Genomic DNA, 27,020 nt, shown 5'->3' on the forward strand with positions numbered 1-27,020 from the left:
ATCGGTCGATAGACACCAAGAAGTAGCCAATTTCACCATCGACAGAACAAAAGGAAGACTTGGCTGGATCTAGGACTAGGAGTAGACTAGTAGTCTCTAACGTTAACCACCTACTTACGAGCTAGTTAGACCTCGATCCGATCGAGTCTACACACATAAAAGTCCGATCTAAGTAGGGCATCTACAGCTAAGCTGGTTATTAATTAACTCCTCAGCAAGTGCTAGCGGAGTACTTACAGAGCAAACCAGTTAGCATACATACATTGGCACAGCTCCATACACGCGTGGTACGCGCGCGCACGCGACCGGACGAACGAACTAATGGCGAGGCCGCACGCCGTCGTTGTGCCGTTCCCGGGCTCCGGTAACATCAACCCGTCGCTGCAGCTGGCCAAGCTGCTGCACCGCCACGGCGTCTACATCACCTTTGTCAACACCGAGCACAACCACCGCGTCATGGAGACGACGGAGGGCGCCGCTGCCGTGCGTGGCCGCGAGGGGTTCCAGTTCGAGGCGATCCCGGACGGGCTTCTGGAGGCTGACCGGGACGCCGGGGACTACGACCTCGGCCTGTCTGCCGCCACGAGCCACCGGTGCGCGGGGCCGCTGAGGGAGCTCATCCTGCGTGTCAATGGCAGGCCGGGCGTGCCACCGGTGACGTGCGTGGTGCCAACGGCGCTGATGAGCTTCGCGCTGGACGTGGCGCGGGAGCTGGGCGTGCCGAGCATGGTACTTTGGGGAGGTAGCGCCGCATCGCTGATGGGCCACATGCGGCTCCGGGAGCTAAAGGAAAGAGGCTATGTGCCACTCAAAGGTAATAGCAGAGCCAAATTACTAACCATGTTAGTATTTCACAAAAATGTGGTGCTATTAATCGAATCATATGCTATACTCAATCACTAGAACGTGTGTGATTTTTACAGTGCATCTATTGTTCATCCTTACACCTTCAAAGTTTACACACATGTACTATACATCTGTGTTTTTATAAAAGTTTACAGAGAGGAATTTAAAAAAATAAAGAGCTCCATGAAACTCGTCCTCAATTTAGCATTTTTGGCCAAACTCCTCACTATTGAGTCGCCGCAAGTCGCCAAATCTATGATCAAAATAGGTGTTAGTGGGGAACATTTTGTATATTGAATTACACCTGCCAAAATTCTTATGAAAGTCCTACGGTGCAAAGAATACTTCAAAATCGCTTCTGCATGAGGATGGCCATAGCTAAGCTATATAACTGAGAATGCATTTCTAATCCAGTTGACAGTAAATACATAGAAGAGATAATTCATCTGTCATATGATTTATCTAAATTATTACTATCCTATAGGCATTTTGCATGCTTTTATCAATGTTATATTGTTACTTTTTAAATCGACACTTTGCGAACCAGTGAACCAACCCGTGGGGTCTATCCTTATAGGGTGCGGAAAACAAAATATTTTGTCGTTCTGATCAATGCACACCGGAAGGGTCGTTCTGACTCATCAAGACCTTGAAAGTCCCATTAAAATATAATCAATCATTTTGCTCAAGGGGCATATGCATGTGTAAGAGGGATTCTCTCACAAGCTATAAAAGTCAAAGTATTGCAAGATCAGCTTAATTAAGCGCTTAACTTGCTGTTGTTCTGATCTAGGGTATACTTTACCGGTAACTACATATGGGCCCTGAGATCCTTTGATCTCTTTATCCACTACTACCTCCGTTCCCGAATTATGTTTGGCTCAAATAGATGTATATATAGTACTCCTTTTTTTTCAAAATATAAGGCGTGTGATGACTTTTCTGACCTTCATCGCATAATTTTGACTATGAACCATACTTATTGTATGCCTACAAAATTATTGATATATGCGATAAAATTGTTTTGTAAGACAAATACAATGATACTATTAATACATGTTTAATCCATATATTTTGGTATATATATAAATGGTCAAAGTCGTGCAAAAACCCTGTAAAATCCAAAATGGCTTATATTCTGAAAAGGAGGGAGTACTATTTTAATGTTAGATATGCACATTTGAGCGACAAGCAATTCTGCACGGATGGAGTACTACTTAAAGAAAATCTAAAGAGTACATCTAAAACTTTTCAAATAAAATCTAAACCGATATAGTGTGTCGGAAATGAAATATAAATTTCTAAGTTTCTATGAAGACAAAGTACGAAAGTGATCTGGACGCCACCAAAAGAGAGAACGACATTAGCCAAGTTGATTTTCGTTCCCCTCTTGCAAGGCGCTAGGGAAATTCTTCCTCTCCTCGATATTCGCCGGCGAGCCTATGAATTCGCATCCCCTCTGCTTGCCGCTCCGGTGATAGGGAAGGAAATTCTGGTGCCTCGACTCTGGCAAGTAGATAGCTAGGTAGGATTTTAGTCCTAGCAGGGGCGGCACACCGACAGGTGATTGCACTTCTTCTTCAAGTCAGTCTTCCGGGCACTGATTCGCCTCAAGTTTGTGTGTCGGGACGGATTAGACGGAGCTCCGGCGCAGGTTTCTACCAACTCCTCAAGGCGACGAGGTTAGGGTTTTCCACGGTGCATACGCAACTACGAGATTTGATGTCATATTCTTCAGATCGATTCAATGATTCAATGACGAGGACTGCGGTTCTGGGGCGCTGGTCATGAGAAGCACGTGTGTGAAGACTTCTTGGCTTTCACCAACAAGGTAAGGCTGGCTTCAGTATGGAAGAGGCGACAACGACACATCAAACGACTCATTCTGGCGGCGGCAATGGTCATTCAGTGGTCCATGGATCTCAAAGTAATTTTTATTATGCTTGATGTGCTTTATACATCTGGTGATTTTTTATAATAGATCTGATCCTTTTCGAAAGAAGAGGAGGGGGGTGGGTAATGGGAACTGCACACTCCTACATCGTACTACCTTCAGTCATTTTTACTCTGCTTATAAGATTTGTGTGAAGTACCTCGTAAAGTTTAACCAACTTTCTAAAAAAAGTATCAACATTCACAATACGATATCAATATTATTAGATGTGTTATGAATTTAATTTTCAAATTATGTAATTTTAGTATTGTAGATGTTGATATATTTATATATGGCCAAATATTACTAATTTTGACTCCTAAAAAATCTTATAAGCAGAGTAAAAAGGACCAGAAAGGATCTGAACAAACCATAATCTTAGGGATCTCATTTGAATATTCAAATTGTATTGTGATGTATACAAAAAAAACTTCAAACAATTACTTTCCCCTTTAGGCCCGGCATCACCCGACCAACGCTCTTTCTTACCGTTGTCGCCGCCGACAAGTGCCTTGTCGCGATAGAGCTCACACCCAAGGCGGGGTTGATAGTTCCAGGCTATGTGGTGAGGCATCGAGACGGTGCAATGGATTTGTCCGTTACGGCGGGCCCCTTGCATCGGATCCAAGTTGCGACCTGACCTGGCCGCACCAAAAGCAACCGCATGCATGGTCCTCGTCCTTCTCTCCCTTCTCTCAACTGGACAGATTAAGATTAATTTGTGAATAGGGTTGGATAGCCCTCGTCCGCATCATGTCCGTGGATCACTTCGGACATAAAAACGGACATTTGTGGTGTCCATTTGCGGGTTAGGCGAGCTACGACTTGCAGCTAATTACTTAGCATTATTTGAAATTAATATAAACACTTTGTTGTATATCAGAACCAAGTAATCTTAGTCCCCCCCCCCCCAAATACGAACTAGAAAATGTTGTAGTATTCATGAACCATGGTGTTTTGCGATGTGCTTAGCTAGTTACAACTCTTAAAACCATGATTTTTGATAATTGTGACTTTTTAAATAAACAGTTAACTTTATTAATTGCAAATAATAGTTAAATCGTCAATAAGAAGAGGTACAATCTCATCCAGCTCCTCAAAATAGTCCCTTATCATGGAAATTTTCGCTAATCTAGCTAGTTCATGGGCCACCTTATTTGCTTCACTATTACAATGTTCAAATCTAGTAAGAGCAAAATCACAAGCCAAAAAATAGTCGCCGCCGCTCCCACCGATTGTCCCCCATTCTTCATTGTGTTGATGACTTCAATATTATGTGAGTTAACAACAAGGTGATTGCATCCTGCCCTCTGTGCAAGTAATAATTCAAACCTGAGAGCCAAATTTTCTGCTGTCAGAACATCCGCACACCAGTCAAACTTCCAGTTTCCGCCAACAATAGATCTTCCTTTATCATCTCTGAGAACAGCCCCAGCTGTGCCTCTAAGCAGATCATGATCAAACGAAGCATCAACATTCAGCTTAACAAGTCTCACGGGAGGTTTGCTCCATCCTCCTTTTCTACTAGATGCATTTGGGGAATGGGCATCTACATAGTTTGTTGTTATTTCCCTAATCCTCAAGGAGGATTGTTGCGTGTTTTGAGCCTTACCTTCATGAACCAGCATATGTCTATTCCACCATAGATACCAAGCGGTTCTAGCTACCAGTTCACATACATTATGGATTCCTAGAGTATATAGTTCATTATCTGGCATGAGAAGTAAAAATTCTAGGATTGCTTCTCCCGTCCAATCAATAACACATGCGTCTTTAATCACCCGTATATTCCGAACTTATTCCAAACATTTTTTGCCTTCTGACAGTGGAACAATACATGTTTAGTATCTTTCGGTCCATTCGAGCATGAGGGGCATATAGGCGAAACCTTCATGTGTCTGTTGGCAAGCGTAACACGACATGGAAGGGTACCATGCAGCATATGCCAAATAAAGGATTTTACCTTTGCCGTACAAGACAATTTCCAAATCTTTCCCCAAATAGGATTGACACTGAATCTACCCATACCGTTGATATAATGCAATTTATTTCCATGTTGCTGGTTCCATTACTCCAAATAAGCAGATCAAAACAACCATTTCTTGAATAGCTCCACGCAATGAAGCCTGTCATATTATGCATATGAAGGGGAATAGCGAGAACTCTTTGAGCATCAATTGGCCACAAAATTTGTCTCACCAAATCTCCGTCCCAACAGTTCATAACTGGATCATTGAGATCAGATACCTTTGACAAAAGGTGCCCTCTTATAGGCGTGATAATTTTCCTATTCGCACCGTGAGGAACACATGCATCTCTCCAAATATCAATTTTTTTTACCATTTCAACTCGCCAGATATAACCATTTTTCAGCGAGTTAACTCCTGCCATAATGCTTTGCCAAGTAAAAAGCAAAACTTTTTTAATCCTAGATGATAACGTCCACACGTGTGGCATGAAGCAACATGGCCCAAACGCCTCAATTACCATTCATTTTCTCACGTCAAAACAGATGACATCAGCGAGAATCTTTTTGGTTTTCGGCTTAAAAATGTTTTATCTCCTATTTAAACTCCAATTAAAAATTCGTTTTCACCATTAAATCCGTTTTGACGAGATCTTCAAAACTAGATCCCATCTTGATATGTTTTGACGATTTTTTTGTCAATAGTTGCCATAATATTTACACTGTAGTTGCCATAATGTTTACACTAAAGTTGCCACGTGGCAGTTTTAGTTTATAGATCATGGCAATTTTAGTATTTTGACCGTGGCAATTCCATTACTTTGACCATGAAAATTATTTTTTGTATGAACCATGGCAATTTTAAGTACATGTATCATGGCAATTTTAGTTTATGGTTCATGGCAAGTCTAGTTTCTTAATTCCCCGTTTTATAATATGTCAAAATTTACTTTAAACATAGAAGAAAAATAGCTGGAACATATCATGACAACTTCAATGTGAACACCATGGCAATTCATGTGCAATAGACATGTCAAGTTTTAACAAAAAAAAAGTCATCGAAACATATCGATATGAGATCTAGTTTCGAAGATCTCGTCGTGATGGATTTAATGGTGAAAACGAATCTTCAATAGGATTTTTTATTTAATAGATAATACATTTTAGAAACTGGAGATCCAAAAAGATTTTCACATGCATGCACGTGATGACGTGACAATTTGTTGGCTTTAGAGACGTGTGGTGCGTCTTCCTTCTTTTCCTGCCACATGTGTGACAGTTATTGACATCCTTTTAATTAGCAACATTAAGCCGTTTTCCTAGACTTGATTTATTCATTCCATGATTATTACGTAAGCTTGCAGACGAGAGCTGCTACACGAACGGACACCTGAGTACAACGCTCATCGACTGGATCCCGGGCATGCCACCGATCAGCCTCGGAGACGTCTCCAGCTTCGTCCGCACCACTGACCCGAACGACTTCGGCCTCCATTTCAACATCGTGGAGGCTAACGGCTGCACCAAGGCCGGCGCGCTCATCATCAACACCTTTGACGACCTAGAAGCCGACGTCCTTGCCGCTCTCCGCGCCGAGTACCCGCGCATCTACACCGTCGGTCCCCTAGGCTCCCTCCTCAACCACCGGCTAAGGGACGACGATGATGCCTTTGTCAGCGGCCTGAGCCTATGGAAGCAGGACACCGAGTGCCTCGCATGGCTAGACACGCAGCAGCCGGGCTCCGTCGTGTACGCCAACTTCGGCAGCCTTACGGTCGTTTCCACCGACCAGCTCGCCGAGTTCGCGTGGGGTCTCGCGGCCAGTGGCCACTCGTTTGTCTGGTCCATCAGGGACAACCTCGTCCCCGGCACCGGAGCTGGCCTGAGCTCGCTGCTGCCGGCGGAGTTCGTTGCGGCGACGGCAGGGCGGTGCTGCCTGACCACCTGGTGCCCGCAGGATCGGGTTCTTGGTCATCCGGCCGTGGGGTGCTTCCTGACGCACAACGGGTGGAACTCCACTTGCGAGAGCGTGGCGGCCGGCGTGCCGATGGTGTGCTGGCCAGGGTTCGCGGACCAGTACACCAACTGCAAGTACGCCTGCGAGGTGTGGGGCGTGGGCCTCCGGGTTGACGAGGAGGTGAGGAGGGAGCAGGTGGCCAGCCACGTCAGGCATGCGATGAAGGCAGAGGAGATGCGGGGGAGCGCGGCTCGGTGGAAGTCCAAGGCGGAGGAGGCCGTGGCGCCCGGCGGATTGTCGTGCGAGAACCTGCAGAGCATGGTCAGAGCGCTCGGCTGTGCCAGTGCCGAAGCCCAAGGAGTTTGACTGATCGACCAGGATCGGGTTCACCCGGCCCTCACGCAAAGTGTTCTCCGACTGCAATTGCATCAGTGATGGCAATAAAGTGCCTGTAAGGCTTAATCCACTGCTCGTTATTTATTTTCGTACTCTGTAATTCGAATATCCAACACAGCCGTTCGATCGCACCGTGATGCAGGAGTATATGCTTTTGGATCGTTTGATTGATGCGGATAAATGGATTTTGGGCACAAGCTTAGCTTGGTACAATTAATTCACGAATCTGATAACGCCCGAACGCCACGGACGAGCTCATGACAAAAGGAGCATTTTCGATGACAAGTTTAGTAAAGCAAGGATGATAACTTCAGTTGACAGACATGACAATTTTCATGTTTTAGTTTATTTTTAACGAAAATTACCATGTGTGTCAATTAAATTGTCATCCTTACATCATTAGACCATTGAAAATGATCGATTTGTCATGTGCTCGTACCTGATGTCATGTACTTGTCATTTCCATTAATTTAGACAGTGGTGAAGGACGAAAAAGATTTAAAACATGACGGACAACATAAAAAATAAATCATACACACTACAATGCATAATTTATTTAGAGAGTGAACTTCCGTTTTTACATTTTATTTTAACATTTTTGTCAGACTACCCCATTTAATAGTTTTCCATTCGATTACCCCATCTAGCCAGAATCGTGTCATTTTTTTTCTCGAATACGCATGAGTGTGCGTATCTTATATTAAGAGAAGGAAAGGGGAAGACACCGCATCCACGGTTATTTACAACACATCTTACAACGCCTTCCACCCTCAATACATCCTAGCGGATTACCCGCCCTCGCTCTCTTGGGGAACGTTACATAAAATAAAAAATTTCCTACGTTCACCAAGATCAATCTATGAGTTCATCTAGCAATGAGAGAGGGGAGTGCATCTACATACCCTTGTAGATCGTGAGCGGAAGCGTTCAAGAGAACGGGGTTGAGGGAGTCGTACTCGTCGTGATCCAAATCATCGGAGATCCTAGCGCCGAATGGACGGCACCTCTGCGTTCAACACACGTACGGTCAGCGTGACGTCTCCTCCTTCTTGATCCAGCAAGGGGGAAGGAGAGGTTGATGAAGATCCAGCAGCACGACGGTGTGGTGGTGGATGCAGCAGGGTTCCGGCAGGGCTTCGCCAAGCGTTTGCGGGAGGAGGAGGTGTAGCAAGGGGGAGGGAGGCGCCAGGTGTCAGGGTGCGGCTGCCCTCCCACCCCCCTCTTTATATAGGGACCCCAGGGGGGCGCCGGCCCTAGGAGATGGGATCTCCTAGGGGGGCGGCGGCCAAGGGGGGAAACTTGCCCCCCAAGGCAAGTGGAGGCGCCCCCTCCCCTAGGGTTCCCAACCCTAGGCGCAGAGGGGTAGCCCAGGGGGGGCGCACCAGCCCACCGGGGGCTGGTTCCCCTCCCACTTCAGCCCATGCGGCCCTCCGGGATGGGTGGCCCCACCCGGTGGATCCCAGGGACCCTTCCGGTGGTCCCGGTACAATACCGGTGACCCCCGAAACTTTCCCGATGGCCGAAACTCGACTTCCCATATATAATTCTTTACCTCCGGACCATTCCGGAACTCCTCGTGACATCCGGGATCTCATCCGGGACTCCGAACAACTTTCGTTTGCTGCATACTAATATCTCTACAACCCTAGCGTCACCGAACCTTAAGTGTGTAGACCCTACGGGTTCGGGAGACATGTAGACATGACCGAGACGGCTCTCCGGTCAATAACCAACAGCGGGATCTGGATACCCATGTTGGCTCCTACATGCTCCTCGATGATCTCATCGGATGAACCACGATGTCGAGGATTCAAGCAACCCCGTATACAATTCCCTTTGTCAATCGGTATGTTACTTTCTCGAGATTCGATCGTCGGTATCCCAATACCTCGTTCAATCTCGTTACCGGCAAGTCACTTTACTCGTACCGTAATGCATGATCCCGTGACCAGACACTTGGTCACTTTGAGCTCATTATGATGATGCATTACCGAGTGGGCCCAGAGATACCTCTCCGTCATACGGAGTGACAAATCCCAGTCTCGATCCGTGTCAACCCAACAGACACTTTCGGAGATGCCCGCAGTATACCTTTATAGTCACCCAGTTACGTTGTGATGTTTGATACACCCAAAGCACTCCTACGGTATCCGGGAGTTACACGATCTCATGGTCTAAGGAAAATATACTTGACATTGGAAAAGCTCTAGCAAACAAACTACACGATCTTGTGCTATGCTTAGGATTGGGTCTTGTCCATCACATCATTCTCCTAATGATGTGATCTCGTTATCAATGACATCTAATGTTCATAGTCAGGAAACCATGACTATCTGTTGATCGACGAGCTAGTCAACTAGAGGCTCACTAGGAACATATTGTGGTCTATGTATTCACACGTGTATTACGATTTCCGGATAATACAATTATAGCATGAATAAAAGACAATTATCATGAACAAGGAAATATAATAATAATCCTTTTATTATTGCCTCTAGGGCATATTTCCAACAGTCTCCCACTTGCACTAGAGTCAATAATCTAGTTACATTGTGATGAATCGAACACCCATAGAGTTCTGGTGTTGATCATGTTTTGCTCGCGGAAGAGGTTTAGTCAACGGATCTGCGACATTCAGTTCTGTATGTACTTTGCAAATATCTATGTCTCCATCTTGAACATATTCACGGATGGAGTTGAAACAACGCTTGATGTGCCTGGTCTTCTTGTGAAACCTGGGCTCCTTGGCAAGGGCAATAGCTCCAGTGTTTTCACAGAAGAGAGTGATTGGCCCCGACGCATTGGGTATGACTCCTAGGTCGGTGATGAACTCCTTTATCCATATTGCTTCATGTGCTGCCTCCGAGGCTGCCATGTACTCCGCTTCACATGTAGATCCCGCCACGACGCTCTGCTTGCAACTGCACCAGCTTACTGCTCCACGATTCAACATATACATGTATCCGGTTTGTGACTTAGAGTCATCCAGATCTGTGTCGAAGCTAGCATCGACGTAACCCTTTACGACGAGCTCTTCGTCACCTCCATAAACGAGAAACATGTCCTTTGTCCTTTTCAGGTACTTCAGGATATTCTTGACCGCTGTCCAGTGTTCCTTGCCGGGATTACTTTGGTACCTTCTTACCAAACTTACGGTAAGGTTTACATCAGGTCTGGTACACAGCATGGCATACATAATAGATCCTATGGCTGAGGCATAGGGGATGACACTCATCTCTTCTTTATCTTTTGCCGTGGTCGGGCATTGAGCTGAGATCAATCTCACACCTTGCAATACAGGCAAGAACCCTTTCTTGGACCGATCCATATTAAACTTCTTCAATATCTTATCAAGGTATGTGCTTTGTGAAAGACCTATGAGGCGTCTCGATCTATCCCTATAGATCTTGATGCCTAATATGTAAGCAGCTTCTCCAAGGTCCTTCATTAGAAAACACTTATTCAAGTAGGCCTTAATGCTGTCCAATAGTTCTATATCATTTCCCATCAAAAGTATGTCATCTACATATAATATGAGAAATGCTACAGAGCTCCCACTCACTTTCTTGTAAACGCAGACTTCTCCATAAGTCTGCATAAACCCAAACGCTTTGATCATTTCATCAAAGCGAATGTTCCAACTCCGAGATGCTTGCACCAGCCCATAAATGGATCGCTGGAGCTTGCACACCTTGTTAGCATTCTTACGATCGACAAAACCTTCCGACTGCATCATATACAGTTCTTCCTTAAGATGTCTGTTAAGGAATGCCGTTTTGACGTCCATCTGCCATATCTCATAATCATAGTATGCAGCAATTGCTAACATGATTTAGACGGACTTCAGCTTCGCTACGGGAGAGAAAGTCTCATCGTAGTCAACCCCTTGAACTTGCCGATAACCCTTAGCGACAAGTCGAGCTTTATAGATGGTAATATTACCATCCGCGTCCGTCTTCTTCTTAAAGATCCATTTGTTTTCTATTGCTAGCCGATCATCGGGCAAGTCTGTCAAAGTCCATACTTTGTTTTCATACATGGATTCTATCTCGGATTGCATGACTTCAAGCCATTTGGTGGAATCTGGGCCCGCCATCGCTTCTTCATAGTTCGAAGGTTCACCGTTGTCTAACAACATGATTTCCAGGACAGGGTTGCAATACCACTCTGGTGTGGAACGTGTCCTTGTGGACCTACGAAGTTCAGTAGCAACTTGATCCGAAGTACCTTGATCATCATCATTAATTTCCTCTCCAGTCGGTGTAGGCACCACAGGAACATTTTCCTGAGCTGCACTACTTTCCGGTTCAAGAGGTAGTACTTCATCGAGTTCTACTTTCCTCCCACTTACTCCTTTCGAGAGAAACTCTTTTTCTAGAAAGGATCCGTTCTTGGCAACAAAGATCTTTCCCTCGGATCTTAAGTAGAAGGTATACCCAATGGTTTCCTTAGGGTATCCTATGAAGATGCATTTTTCCGACTTGGGTTCGAGCTTTTCAGGTTGAAGTTTCTTGACATAAGCATCGCATCCCCAAACTTTTAGAAACGACAACTTAGGTTTCTTCCCAAACCATAATTCATATGGTGTCGTCTCAACGGATTTAGACGGAGCCCTATTTAAAGTTAATGTAGTTGTCTCTAAAGCGTATCCCCAAAATGATAGCGGTAAATCAGTAAGAGACATCATAGATCGCACCATATCCAATAGAGTGCGATTACGATGTTCGGACACACCGTTACGCTGAGGTGTTCCAGGCGGCGTGAGTTGTGAAACGATTCCACATTTCCTTAAGTGTGTACCAAATTCGCGACTTAGATATTCTCTGTCACATCCCTAGTTCTGGTATGACCTAGACTAGCTAGTCATTTGTGCATCATGTTTAAATATCATTTAAATTTGAAATGAGGATTGGTGGAACCCTCAGAATCATTTTGAAAATGACCCAAATAAAAATTTCTCCAAAAGGGTCAAAGTAAATGCTCATGTTGCTCTCTGAAAATATTGGGCAGAGATAAAAATCAAACCAATATTTTTAGGATCTCATAAGTATTTAATTTTGGCCATTTGGATTAAACCGATAAATATTTGCATTGGAAATATATTAGTTATATATATTAATATATGTCCAAAAATTATGCCACCTGTTGGGGAGCTCTGGATTAATATAGCTAGCTCCTGCAAAAATTGGCGTAAGGTAATTAAATGATTTAATATTTTAATTAAATCAAAACAAATGTCAGAAAAATTAGAAAATAGAAAAAAACAGAAAAAAACCTTACCTGGGCTTCTTACCTGGCGCCTCTGGCCCAGCAAGCCAGCCCAGCCCACCACCGCCGTCGTCCTCCTGGCGCCAGTCGGCCAGGCGTGTGGCCGACGCGCACGCACGGGCGGAGCGCCACGCCACCAGCTCGCCTGCCTGCCTACCCTGCCAGCGCGACGCCGCGACACTTCTTCTCGGTGCCGCCCCGATCCCCTGGCCTCACCCCCCTCTCTCCCGTGCTTTTCCCCTTCTCTCTCTCTCTCCCGAGAATCACCGTCGCCGCCATCCATAGCCACCGTGGCCTCGACCACTGCCGCACCTCCCCGACACGCTTCTCAGCTCCGCCGCGACCCCCTCTCCCTCCTCACCGAGCAAAGCAACCGGGCGAGCTCCGCTTCATCGCCATCGCCGTCATCTTCAAGCTTCGGCCGACGAGATCGCCGTCGTCGCTCCGGCTGCCCCAAGCCTTCCCCGAGCTCGCTGACGACGCCGTTGGATTCGCTGTGAGCCCCGCCGTCGAACCCCCCCTTCTCCCCTGCCTCCCCGTGCCCCACAGGCCGATCCCGCTCGCGCCCGAACTCCGGCCTCTGCCCAAGTGGTCGCCGCCGTCGATTTAGGCCGTCTCCGGTGAAACGGAGGGCACCAGTGGATGCGCGCGAGCCCCAGCTTCCCGCGCGTGCCCTTCGCTGCTCGATTGGGCGCCGGAGTGGCAATCCCGCGCCCTCCGCCGCGTTTGCTGCCGCCGGCGGCTAAACGCCGGCGTGTTAGCCCAGTTGACCAGGGGGTTTGACCTCCCCTGGCTCAATGACAAGTGGGGCCCGTCCCTGCTAATTCTAGTTTAGGATTAGTTTAAATTTAATTAACCTCTGTTACTTAACCATGACACTGTCGGGTGGACCCCACGTGTCAGATTTGACCTGGACAGCCGCGTTGACCCGCTGATGTAGTGATGACGTCATGCTGGCGCAATAATATGATTTCTGGATTTAAATTAAATCAGGAAATTCCAGAAATTGTTTTAAACTTCAAAAATTCATAGAAATTCAACCGTAGCTCAGATTGAAATGATTTATATATCAAAAATTATCAGAAAAATGCAATATTTCCATCTGTACTAGTTTCATGCATGACAAACCAACTTATACATGCTGAATATGAGAAAACACATTATGGCATATATAGGAGCTTATCTTGGAGATGCTTTGGTTCAAATGGATTTCAACCAAATGGATACCAGTTGCATTAGCTCAAACAGCATCACATCTACATGCCATGCTCATGCATCATATTGTTGCATATGATTGTGTATTGATTGCCGGCACCGTTCCTTCTCGATAGGTCCTGCTCCGGAGTCCGTTCCAGAGTGCCTGTCTATGAAGCAGTGCCTTCCTTGTTGATCTACCAGGCAAGCAAACCCCCTTGTTCATTCCGATAAAATCCTACTCTCTCGCTCCTGCTCTCAGTTATTGCATTAGGACAACAACGATTCTTCTGCTACTTTGTGTTGTGGTAGTTGAACCCATTCCTCTGCATGACCTGTCATTGTCACAGTAAATAGTTTAAACCCACTAGCATGTGTAGGAGTTGATTGAAGCCATTGTTGTGTTCCTACCATGCTATGCCTGCTATTGCTTAGAGTTGTGTCAGGTCTGATTCATTGGGAATGAATTGGAGTGTTACGATATGTTCTGGTGCTGAGAGTTAAGTGTGTGAACACGATTTGGTAAAGGTAGCGGTGAGAGGCCATGTAGGAGTACATGGTGGGTTGTCTCACTGGAACCGTCCTTAAGCACTGAGTTCTATGTATGTTGTCCAATGACTCGATACTACCACACATTGGGATCCTTAATTGACTCTCTCGACTTATTAACCAACTTGATCTCTGTCCAGGAGTCGCAACTAGTTTCTGGTGTTTGTAGGTAGTGTTAGTAGTCTACCAAGTGGCACCCGGCCAGGTGGGCTTAGGACAGACTAGGCACAAGTGGCACGGTGTACCAAGCGTAGATCCATCCGGCGAGGTGGGCTTGGGAACCCTGCACACATCATTTAGGGCCGTGAGTGAAACCCCGGCCGGATCTCCTTGCGGATGGAACCCGAATAGGAGATAAACCTGGATTAGAGTCTTGTGTGGTTAGTCAGGTCGTGGCCGACACCCTCGCCAGGCTTCCGCTTGAAGGTTGCCGAGATACATGACGTGTACATGGCGGTAAGTGGCGAGAGCGTGTGTGAAGAAGTACACCCCTGCAGGGTTAACATGATCTATTCGAATAGCCGGGTCCGCGGTTATGGACTTCTTGGATGCTTACATGGTACATAGACAACTTGAAGTGGATACCATAAAATGCTCAAGACAAGTGTGAGTGCTATGGATGGCCTTCTCATAGGGAGACGGGGATGAATCCATAGTAGTGTATTGTGTGGTGATTAGTGGACTCGTGTACGTTGTCTCACCTCAAGATTTTCTGGTAGTCGTAGAACAGGATAGCCACAGAGTCAAAGCTGGCTTGCTGCAACTAAACCCCACATTACCCTCTTGATACAAATGCATGTATGATAGGATCTGATGTAAGTCTTGCTGAGTACCTTTATACTCATGTTGCTTTATTTATGTTTTTGCAGCGGAGACTTCGGTCTTATTAGTGCTCTCGTGGACTTCGACTAGTAGCTAGTACCTCAGCTACGATCTTGATCGGACGTTGTAGATAGTCAGGCTTTCAGCCTTTTTCATTTTTAGATGTCTGTACTCAGACATGTAATGCTTCCGCTTGTTGCTTGCTTGCTCTGAATGTTGGGTCATGTGACCCCTGTTTGTAATTAATGCTATGATGGCTCTTCTGAGCCCTTATCTATATGAGTTGTTGAGTAATGCTGTGATGCCATGTTGTACAACACATACATGCATGTTATGCGTACGTGTAATGTGTATTGCTATGTGTGGGATCTGACTATCTAGTTGTTTATCCTTAGTAGTCTCTCTTACCGGGAAATGTCTCCTAGTGCTTCCACTGAGCCCTGGTAGCTTGCTACTGCTCCGGAACACTTAGGCTGGCCGGCATGTGTCCTTCTTCGATCCTGTGTCTGTCCCTTCGGGGAAATGTCACGCGATGAATACCGGAGTCCTACTAGCCCGCTACAGCCCGGTTCACCGGAGTCCTATTAGCCCAGTGCTACAGCCTGGATTCACTCGCTGATGACCGACACGTTCGATGCTGGGTCATGGGTGCCTGTCCCTGTAAGTTAGTGCCACTTTGGGTTTACGACTAGCCATGTCAGCCCGGGCTCTTTATCATATGGATGCTAGCGACACCATCATATATGTGTGCCAAAAGGCACAAACGGTCCCGGGCAGAGGTAAGGCGACACCCGTGGGGATACCGTGCGTGAGGCCGCAAAGTGATATGAGGTGTTACATGCTAGATCGATGTGGCATTGAGTCGGGGTCCTGACATTCTCCTCCATGATGTGATCGTAAGAACTTTATCTTTCGGTCACGTTGATTCTCTACCTCATTCTGAAATTCCTTGAACTTTTCAAAGGTCTCAGACTTGTGTTTCATCAAGTAGACATACCCATATCTACTCAAGCCATCAGTGAGAGTGAGAACATAATGATATCCTCCGCGAGCCTCAACGCTCATTGGACCACACACATCAGTATGTATGATTTCCAATAAGTTGGTTGCTCGCTCCATTGTTCCGGAGAACGGAGTCTTGGTCATTTTGCCCATGAGGCATGGTTCGCATGTGTCAAATGATTCATAATCGAGAGACTCTAAAAGTCCATCAGCATGGAGCTTCTTCATGCGCTTGACACCAATGTGACCAAGGCGGCAGTGCCACAAGTATGTGGGACTATCGTTATCAACTTTAAATCTTTTGGTATTCACGCTATGAATATGTGTAACATTACGTTAGAGATTCATTAAGAATAAACCATTGACCATCGGGGCATGACCATAAAACATATCTCTCATATAAATAGAACAACCATTATTCTCTGATTTAAATGAGTAGCCATCTCGTATTAAACGAGATTCAGATACAATGTTCATGCTCAAACTTGGCACTAAATAACAATTATTGAGGCTTAAAACTAATCCCATGGGTAAATGTAGAGGTAGCGTGCCGACGACGATCACATCGACCTTGGAACCATTCCCGACGCGCATCGTCACCTCGTCCTTCGCCAGTCTCCGCTTATTCCGCAGCTCTTGCTTTGAGTTACAAATATGAGCAACGGCACCGGTATCAAATACCTAGGAGCTACTACGAGCACTGGTAAGGTACACATCAATTACATGTATATCACATATACCTTTAATGTTGCCGGCCTTCTTGTCCGCTAAGTATTTGGGGCAGTTCCGCTTCCAGTGACCCTTCCCTTTACAATAAAAGCACTCAGTCTCAGGCTTGGGTCCATTCTTTGACTTCTTCCCGGCAACTGGCTTACCGGGCGCGGCAACATCCTTGTCGTCCTTCTTGAAGTTCTTCTTACCCTTGCCTTTCTTGAACTTGGTGGTTTTATTGACCATCAACACTTGATGTTCCTTTTTGATTTCTACCTCTGCTGACTTCAGCATTGAAAATACTTCAGGAATAGTTTTCACCATCCCCTGCATATTGTAGTTCATCACAAAGCTCTTGTAGCTCGGTGGGAGCGACTGAAGGATTCAGTCAATGACCGCCTTGTCCGGGAGGTTAATGTCGAGCTGGGACAGGCGGTTGTGCAACCCACATATTTTGAGTATGTGCTCACTGACAGAACTATTTTCCTCCATCTTACAACTATAGAACTTGTCGGAGACTTCATATCTCTCGACCCGGGCGTGAGCTTGGAAAACCATTTTCAGCTCCTTGAACATCTCATATGCTCCGTGTTGCTCAAAATGCTTTTTGAGCCCTGGTTCTAAGCTGTAAAGCATGCCGCACTGAACGAGGGAGTAATCATCAGCACGTGACTGCCAAGCGTTCATAACATCTTGGTTCTCTGGGATGGGTGCTTCACCTAGCGGTCCTTCTAGGACATATGCTTTCTTGGCAGCTATGAGGATGATCCTCAGGTTCCGGACCCAGTCCGTATAGTTGCTGCCATCATCTTTCAGCTTGGTTTTCTCTAGGAACACGTTGAAGTTCATGTTGACATGAGCGTTGGCCATTTGATCTACAAGACATTTTTGCAAAGCTTTTAGACTAAGTTCATGATAATTAAGTTCATCTAATCAAATTATTTAATGAACTCCCACTCAGATTTGACATTTCTCTAGTCATCTAAGTGTTACATGATCCAAGTCAACTAGGCCGTGTCCGATCATAACGTGAGACAGACTAGTCATCATCGGTGAACATCTCCATGTTGATCGTATCTTCCATATGACTCATGTTCGACCTTTCGGTCTCTGTGTTCCGAGGCCATGTCTGTACATGCTAGGCTCGTCAAGTTAACCTAAGTGTGTTTGCATGTGTAAAACTGTCTTACACCCATTGTATGTGAACGTAGGAATCTATCACACCCTATCATCACGTGGTGCTTCGAAACGACGAACTTTAGCAACGGCGCACAATTAGGGGGAACACTTTCTTGAAATTATTATGAGGGACCATCTTATTTACTACCGTCGTTCTAAGTAAACAAGATGCATAAACATAATAAACATCACATGCAATTAAATAGTAGTGACATGATATGGCCAATATCATATAGCTCCTTTGATCTCCATCTTTGAGGCTCCATGATCATCTTCGTCACCGGCATGACACCATGATCTCCATCATCATGATCTCCATTATCGTGTCTCCATGAAGTTGCTCGCCAACTATTACTTCTACTACTATGGCTAACGGTTTAGCAATAAAGTAAAGTAATTACATGGCGTTAAATCATTGACACGCAAGTCATACAATAATTAAGACAACTCCTATGGCTCCTGCCGGTTGTCATACTCACCGACATGCAAGTCGTGATTCCTATTACAAGAACATGATCTCATACATCACAATATATCATTCATCATTCATCACAACTTTTGGCCATATCACATCACAAAGCAATTGCTGCAAAAACAAGTTAGACGTCCTCTAATTGTTGTTGCATCTTTTACGTGGCTGCAATAGGGTTCTAGCAAGAACGTTTTCTTACCTACGAATAACCACAACGTGATTTGTCAACTTCTATTTACCCTTCATAAGGACCCTTTTCATCGAATCCGCTCCAACTAAAGTGGGAGAGACAGACACCCGCTAGCCACCTTATGCAACTAGTGCATGTCAGTCGGTCAAACCTGTCTCACGTAAGCATACGTGTAAGGTCGGTCCGGGCCGCTTCATCCCACAATACCGCTGAAGCAAAATAAGACAAGTAGTGGCAAGAAAGTTGACAACATCTACGCCCACAACAGATTTGTGTTCTACTCGTGCAATAGAGAACTACGCATAGACCTAGCTCATGATGCCACTGTTGGGGAACGTTGCATAAAATAAAATTTTCCTACATTCACCAAGATCAATCTATGAGTTCATCTAGCAACGAGAGAAGGGATTGCATCTACATACCCTTGTAGATCGCGAGCGGAAGCGTTCAAGAGAATGGGGTTGAGGGAGTCGTACTCGTCGTGATCCAAATCACCGGAGATCCTAGCGCCGAACGGACGGCACCTCCGCGTTCAACACACGTATGGTCAGCGTGACGTCTCCTCCTTCTTGATCCAGCAAGGGGGAAGGAGAGATTGATGAAGATCCAGCAGCACGACGGTGTGGTGGTGGATGCAGCAGGGTTCCGGCAGGGCTTCGCCAAGCGTTTGCGGGAGGAGGAGGTGTAGCAAGGGGGAGGGAGGCGCCAGGTGTCAGGGTGCGGCTGCCCTCCCACCCCCCTCTTTATATAGGGACCCCAGGGGGGCGCTGGCCCTAGGAGATGGGATCTCCTAGGGGGGGGCGGCCAAGGGGGGAAGCTTGCCCCCCAAGGCAAGTGGAGGCGCCCCCTCCTCTAGGGTTCCCAACCCTAGGCGCAGAGGGGGGCCCCAGGGGGGCGCACCAGCCCACCAGGGGCTGGTTCCCCTCCCACTTCAGCCCATGGGGCCCTCCGGGATGGGTGGCCCAACCTGGTGGACCCCCGGGACCCTTCCGGTGGTCCCGGTACAATACCGGTGACCCCCGAAACTTTCCCGATGGCCGAAACTCGACTTCCCATATATAATTCTTTACCTCCGGACCATTCCGGAACTCCTCGTGACGTCCGGGATCTCATCCGGGACTCCGAACAACTTTCGGTTTGCTGCATACTAATATCTCTACAACCCTAGCGTCACCGAACCTTAAGTGTGTAGACCCTACGGGTTTGGGAGACACGTAGACATGACCGAGACGGCTCTCCGGTCAATAACCAACAGCGGGATCTGGATACCCATGTTGGCTCCTACATGCTCCTCGATGATCTCATCGGATGAACCACGATGTCGAGGATTCAAGCAACCCCGTATATAATTCCCTTTGTCAATCGGTATGTTACTTGCCCGAGATTCGATCGTCGGTATCCCAATACCTCGTTCAATCTCGTTACCGGCAAGTCACTTTACTCGTACCGTAATGCATGATCCCATGACCAGACACTTGGTCACTTTGCGCTCATTATGATGATGCATTACCGAGTGGGCCCAGAGATACCTCTCCGTCATACGGAGTGACAAATCCCAGTCTCGATCCGTGTCAACCCAATAGACACTTTCGGAGATGCCCGCAGTATACCTTTATAGTCACCCAGTTACGTTGTGACGTTTAATACACCCAAAGTACTCCTACGGTATCCGGGAGTTACACGATCTCATGGTCTAAGGAAAATATACTTGACATTGGAAAAGCTCTAGCAAACGAACTACATGATCTTGTGCTATGCTTAGGATTGGGTCTTGTCCATCACATCATTCTCCTAATGATGTGATCCCGTTATCAATGACATGTAATGTCCATAGTCAGGAAACCATGACTATCTGTTGATCAACGAGCTAGTCAACTAGAGGCTCACTAGGGACATATTGTGGTCCTATGTATTCACACGTGTATTACGATTTCCGGATAATACAATTATAGCATGAATAAAAGACAATTATCATGAACAAGGAAATATAATAATAATCCTTTTATTATTGCCTCTAGGGCATATTTCCAACACGCTCCACCCAACTACTCCTATAAAGTTGAAATGCATGTCTTTGTGTAGAACACCCGCTTGTCTCCATGTCCCACATTTAGTAAAAGGTTTGCCAGTTTTTATCCTATTTGGTGCTCTATCACCTGGATCTCGACCATTAGGTACATGTGGCATGTCATACTACAGTTTGGTGTACGTATGCACCTCATTCACATCACAAAACTGTTGGGGCAAGCGGTTCGCTAAGATGGCGCAAAACAAAAAGGAAATCTATCATGTGAACTTGGAACATGTTGTAGATCTATATCACAATTCACGGGATCAGTTTTTTACCACTAGAGCGTAGTCATGACAGTGGACATAGAGTTGGTGATGCGCGTTCCTATCTCTTCCCCGCGGACCCCTCGAACAGTTCCTCGTGGTTCCCTCAAACGGTCCGTCCAACCATCAAAGGTACGACGGCTCCAAGGTTTCCTCGTGCACAGGAAGGAACGTTGAGCGGCGAATAGCTAGATCCGATCACAGAACATGACTACATGAGTGTGAAGGTGACGGCGGCTATGTCATGAGACTGGTTGAACCCTTTCGAGGGTTCGGCCCCTCCATTTAAATAGACGTCTGAGAAGGGCTCAACAAGTGAGGCTCGTTAGGACTTCACGCCCTATTTTCACTTGGATCCGATCCGAATGAGCTCCTACCCCTTAAACATGTGACCCTACAGGTTCGTGCATACATGGACACGACTCGAGTGATAACTGGTAGCGGCTTCTACAGAACATGACTCGTCCCATGTGTGTGTGCAAATTACAAAGTCATATTGAGTAACCTTAACAATGTGTCATATGCACCATTCCTTTGGATTACCCCATCTAGCCAGAATCATGTCGCTTTTACCCTCATCTACTACCACTATAAAAGCACGAGAGGGCGGAGAACCAAATTATCCTATCCATTGAAACCTACAATCTGATGGTCTACATCCTTTCAGCATACTAAACGCATTTTATGCTTTAATTACCCACCATTACCATTACGTTAATTATTTATCCACCATGCCATTATCGGGTTAACATCCTCATGAACACGTCCCGTAAAAAAACATCCTCACAAACACGTCGCTGCCCTCTGCCCTCTCGCGACCACGCCGTCGGGGCAGTTTTGGCCACTGCCCCACACCTCGCCCCACCTCTTCCCCAGATCCTTCCCGCCAGCCATCGCCCTCGACCTGTGCCTCCGTCTGCACGTGCCGCCGGACCGCCGCGCCCACGCTCTAGGCGCTCGGGCCACCCCATCCACGCACCGCCCGGGCGGCCACGCCCACTCGCCGCACACAGGCGCCGAACCTCCATGCTGCATGTGCTTTACCCTCAGATTCTTCCTGGTTGCAGTGATAATTTTTGGTTTAACTGTACGCATGTTCAATACCACTTCCTGGTGCTAGATGTATTGGAGACGGCAGGCAGCGGCAGCAGGAGGAAGAGGACTGGGGCGACGGGCTCAGATGTGCACTTCTCTGAAAGTCCAGGCAGCCGGCAGTCGGCAGCCAAGACCCAAGACGATGGGCTAGGTGCTTCATCTCCTGCCCCGCGCAGCTTTGCCTCCAACATGTGGCCTATTAGCTCTTGACTTGTTTTCCGACTCAAGTCTGCAAGTGTTCTTATCCAATTCCGCATGTGTTTCTGTTCTCTTTTGTTGATTAGATTACTCTTTTGTGTCACAACCCTATTTTGCGTGTTTAAGTTATGCCATATGTGATCATGAATTCATGATTGTAGAGACTACAGAGGAATTCCAGATTGCTTTTTTAGGAAATTAAACCGTAGGGCATTCACGTGTGAGTACAGTGACATAATAAAACTGTCAAAATTGTACAACAACAATGCATCATATGAATGAACACTTTGTATTTGCATTTTGCTGTAACTAGAAGTTCAGTAACTAAAAGGTAAACCCACAATTGACATGCCGTTGCTTTAGTTGGCCAAAAGAGACATGTTTCTGAAAATACATTCATCAAGCTCTTTATTGCCTATAAATACCACCTGTAAGTATTCCATCTTCATTTCATAAATTCACTATTTGGACCATTAAGCACGGACAAGAATCAATTCGGAATATGGACCTTTAAGCACAAACATAAATTATGTGTGCCAATCGCATATTTTTCTAGTACTGGATTGACCTCTATGGCCTGACATCTGCAAATACAGCTCAAACACACGAATGAGTTGATGCTGCCTCATCCCACGTTGGTGCAGTCTACTCTTTGGTTGGTATCGAGCTACAGTTCCGATGACTTGCAGCTCAGGTCGGGAAAAGGCGCGGGTAGTGCACACACTATCGTTTGTTGCTGGGATCAACACGCTGCTGTAGTGAATTTATGGTATGACTTCTACAGACTGTATTCATGGTCGAGAATCTGAATTTTGTGTTTACTATGGGAAGAGCCAGCAGAACAGATTGTATGCATGATTCATGTATATTAAGGACCTACCGGTTTCATTCTTTGGTGTATGTATGGTTAAATGCAGGTTTGGTATTATCTTCATTCAATATTTTCGCGTCTCAGGCACGCATGCTATTAGTAGACCTGTAGCTTTTCCATGCTTCAACTTATAGTATGCCGTGTAGATTGATGATGTCAAGTTGGACATTTATATATTTTAACTTCAATTATATATAGGCTTCTATCTCGCATGGATGCCTAGGTGGCTGTTGCTGTCGCCTTCATGCCCATGAGAGCTGGTTTGTCACCGAGGTCGCCAGGCAGGAGTGTCCTTTTCTGCTTCGAGCTGCTTTGACCGGTGGCACACTTCAGGGACCATGCTCTCACCATGGACAACACAGTCGTGGGACTCGTGGTCGCTGGCGGAAAGGTGGAGCAAGAGGTCTCTGAAGCTGCAGCAGAACGAGTCTGTAGAGACGACGTTGAATTTTATCAAGGTTTTTTCATTTGTTTTGAACCATCCAGGAGAGACAAGGTTGCTTCATTTGCAAGCTCAAAACTCTTTATGATTGTATTCTACTTCTCTACCCAGTTCATTGAACCTATGCAATTGGTTGTCGGTGTTTGATCCCATTAGTAGTATGATCAATTTTGTTTCGAGACATGCAGTCCCCAAATCAAACACTCCCCACGATCCGATGAATGGGAGAGGGAAGCTGAGGCAATGGCTGTGCCACTGTAGACAAACAGTTTAACACTGAGGTATTATAATGTAATGAAAATAATTGTTTGTTTCTTCTCGTGTCTTTCTATGTAGGTCTGCTACGTACAGTTCATGTACTGTTCTGTCCTTGCATTGTTTTCTTCTACTATTTTTGTTGTATATTAATTAGTACGTCGGTTGGTGTGAAATTCCTCAAGTTTTGGTTAATCTAGGCAGTAAAAATAAGTTCAGTTTGGTAGGTTGTGCACTTGTTAAACCACTTTTAACTGAACATGTACAAGCCTCAAATCTAGGATATTTACAGTCTCTTCACAAAAAATATATTACATAGCAGTAGTTTCATCTTATTGTTCTACCAACCCGAGTTTGAGGTGTATTTGTGGTACTTTGAAGTAAAAAGTTGCAGTAATTGTCCTTCCTCTCTTTTTTTGGTATTCTTTTAGCTCAGGCTTACACTTTGTGACTGGGCATTAAATTACATTCTTCTGTTTTGCTGTTGCAAAGAGAGAATAAAAATGGGATGCACTGCCACATGAAAAACTTGGACCAATTGATAAGATACCAAATCTGGGCACTATGTAGTTGTTCTGCATCTGAAATCTCTTTATATAGTAGTTGAGTATACTGTAGTTAATTTCACTGATATTTGTGTGTCAGTTATTTGGTTATTTGGTCTCAACCTACAATCCAAGGTTAGTAATTATTTAGTCTGAACCTACAATTCCTTTTCATGTGTTGTTATAAAATTCTCTTGACACAAAGAGTTTCCGGAGGTTGGATGGCAATTTGAAAATTCCAGTGTGTGCTTCAAGATGTATGCATCTAATTTTGGAGCCTATTCATGTTGGTTCAACATATTTCCACCACACTCCATATCTCACAGGATTTAGAGCAGAGGGCCTTTTATAATAAATACTACATAACATAGTGTTGTTCGGTGGGATGCAATTTTTTTTGTTTCATTCATCCGCTATCCTTGTTGTATTTTACATAGCTTATAATACTATTTGCTTTGTTTCAGGGGCAGGATATGCAATATAGGATAACTTTACTAAGCTTTGTGAAATTTTGGTTCCATTGGGTGACTTCTATTTTCCTTTGATGGCTAAGATGCACATGGAAAATCACATAATTTGATCCTTCCGAGTCTGATAGATTCGCTACCAATGGTCGACATAGCACTTATCTTGTGCTTCATAATTGTTTCAGATTACCATCCTTGTACAGCAGCAAATCAACTACGTTTCTCTTTTGAGAAGCAAAGATGTTGATTGTCCACCTTGAAGGTTTGTGACGCCCCCGATTCAATCGTACACTAATCATGCACGCAAACGTGTACGATCAAGATCAGGGACTCACGGGAAGATATCACAACACAACTCTACAAATAAAATAAGTCATACAAGCATCATAATACAAGCCAGGGGCCTCGAGGGCTCGAATACAAGTGCTCGATCATAGACGAGTCAGCGGAAGCAACAATATCTGAGTACAGACATAAGTTAAACAAGTTTGCCTTAAGAAGGCTAGCACAAACTGGGATACAGATCGAAAGAGGCGCAGGCCTCCTGCCTGGGATCCTCCTACACTACTCCAGGTCGTCATCAGCGGGAGCACGTAGTAGGCACCTCCAGTGAAGTAGGGGTCGTCGTCGACGGTGGCGTCTGGCTCCTGGACTCCATCATCTGGTTGCGACAACCAGAAAGAAGGGAAAGGGGAAAAAGGGGGGAGAAAGCAACCGTGAGTACTCATCCAAAGTACTCGCAAGCAAGGAACTACACTACATATGCAAGGGTATATGTGTAAGGAGGCATATCAGTGGACTGAACTGCAGAATGCCGGAATAAGAGGGGGATAGCTAACCCTGTCGAAGACTACGCTTCTGGCAGCCTCCGTCTTGCAGCATGTAGTAGAGAGTAGATTGGAGTCCTCCAAGTAGCATCTCCAAGTAGCAACTTCAAGTAGCATCGCATAGCATAATCCTACCCGGCGATCCTCTCCTCGTCGCCCTGCGGAAAAGCGATCACCGGGTTGTCTGTGGAACTTGGAAGGGTGTGTTTTATTAAGTATCCGGTTCTAGTTGTCATAAGGTCAAGGTACAACTCCAAGTCGTCCTGTTACCGAAGATCACGGCTATTCGAATAGATTAACTTCCCTGCAGGGGTGCACCACATAGCCCAACACGCTCGATCCCATTTGGCCGGACACACTTTCCTGGGTCATGCCCGGCCTCGGAAGATCAACACGTCGCAGCCCCACCTAGGCACAACAGAGAGGCCAGCACGCCGGTCTAAACCTAAGCGCACAGGGGTCTGGGCCCATCGCCCATAGCACACCTGCACGTTGCGTACGCGGCCGAAAGCAAACCTAGCCTAGTGGCGTTCCAGTCCAATTCGGCGCGCGCCGCTCCGTCGCTGACGTCTGAAGTGCTTCGGCTGATACCACGACGTCGGGATACCCATAACTACTCCCACGTAGATGGTTAGTGCGTATAGGCTCGTAGCCAGACTCAGATCAAATACCAAGATCTCGTTAAGCGTGTTAAGTATCCGCGAACGCCGAACAGGGCCAGGCCCACCTGTCTCCTAGGTGGTCTCAACCTGCCCTGTCGCTCCGCCACAAAGTAACAGTCGAGGGCCGTCGGGAACCCAGGCCCACCTCTACCGGGATGGAGCCACCTGTCCTTTCAGCCCCCTCGTCAGAATCACTTGCGGGTACTCAATGAGCTGACCCGACTTTAGTCACCATCTGTATAGTATGTATGTATGTATAATATATACCCGTGATCACCTCCCCAGTGATCACGGCCCGATAGTATAGCAAGGCAGACTGACAAGAATGTAGGCCAATGATGATAAACTAGCATCCTATACTAAGCATTTAGGATTGCAGGTAAGGTATCAACAGATGTAGCGACAATGTCAGGCTATGCATCAGAATAGGATTAACGAAAGCAGTAACATGCTACACTACTCTAATGCAAGCAGTATAGAGGAGAATGGGCGATATCTGGTGATCAAGGGGGGGGGGCTTGCCTGGTTGCTCTGGCAAGAGAGAGGGGTCGTCAACTCCGTAGTCGAACTGGTCAGCAGCAGCGTCGGTCTCGTAGTCTACCGGAGAGAAGAGGGGGAAGAAATAATGAATACAGAGCAAACAAAGCATCACAAAATATAACAAGGAAATACGCGGTGTTCGGTGTGTCCTAACGCGGTAGTAGGTGATACCGGTGAAGGGGGGAAAACATCCGGGAAAGTATTCCCGGTGTTTCGTGTTTTCGGGCAGAGGAGCCGGAGGGGGAAAGTTGCGAGTTCGATAGGTTAGGGGTGTGTGGCGGACGAACGGGTTGCGTATC

The 27,020-nt window shown here is 46.1% G+C and overlaps 1 protein-coding gene and 1 long non-coding RNA gene across 2 annotated transcripts; both read left to right on the plus strand.

Annotated features, from left to right (window-relative positions):
• Nucleotides 1-224: 224 nt before the first annotated feature.
• Nucleotides 225-7,315, plus strand: LOC123161927 (UDP-glycosyltransferase 85A3). Its single transcript, XM_044579739.1, has 2 exons — nt 225-814; nt 6,110-7,315. Exons 1-2 carry the CDS (start codon nt 322-324, stop codon nt 7,066-7,068), a joined length of 1,452 nt encoding a protein of 483 aa, XP_044435674.1. The 5' UTR covers nt 225-321; the 3' UTR covers nt 7,069-7,315.
• A 14,276-nt stretch (nt 7,316-21,591) lies between these two features.
• On the plus strand, nt 21,592-24,876 carry LOC123156294 (uncharacterized). The gene is made up of 3 exons (XR_006477946.1): nt 21,592-22,065; nt 22,709-22,881; nt 23,182-24,876. It is a non-coding gene; the product is annotated as an uncharacterized lncRNA (long non-coding RNA).
• The last annotated feature ends 2,144 nt before the right edge of the window (nt 24,877-27,020 follow it).

Source organism: Triticum aestivum, chromosome 7B (assembly GCF_018294505.1).
Source record: "Triticum aestivum cultivar Chinese Spring chromosome 7B, IWGSC CS RefSeq v2.1, whole genome shotgun sequence".
Taxonomy (NCBI): Eukaryota; Viridiplantae; Streptophyta; class Magnoliopsida; order Poales; family Poaceae; genus Triticum; species Triticum aestivum.

Excerpts from the sequence above, each read along its gene's own strand:
- LOC123161927 (XM_044579739.1), top strand. The coding sequence starts at position 322 with ATGGCGAGGCCGCACGCCGTCGTTGTGCCGTTCCCGGGCTCCGGTAAC. Across the intron at positions 815-6,109 it reads AGGCTATGTGCCACTCAAAG|ACGAGAGCTGCTACACGAAC; the intron begins GTAATAGCAGAG and ends GTAAGCTTGCAG.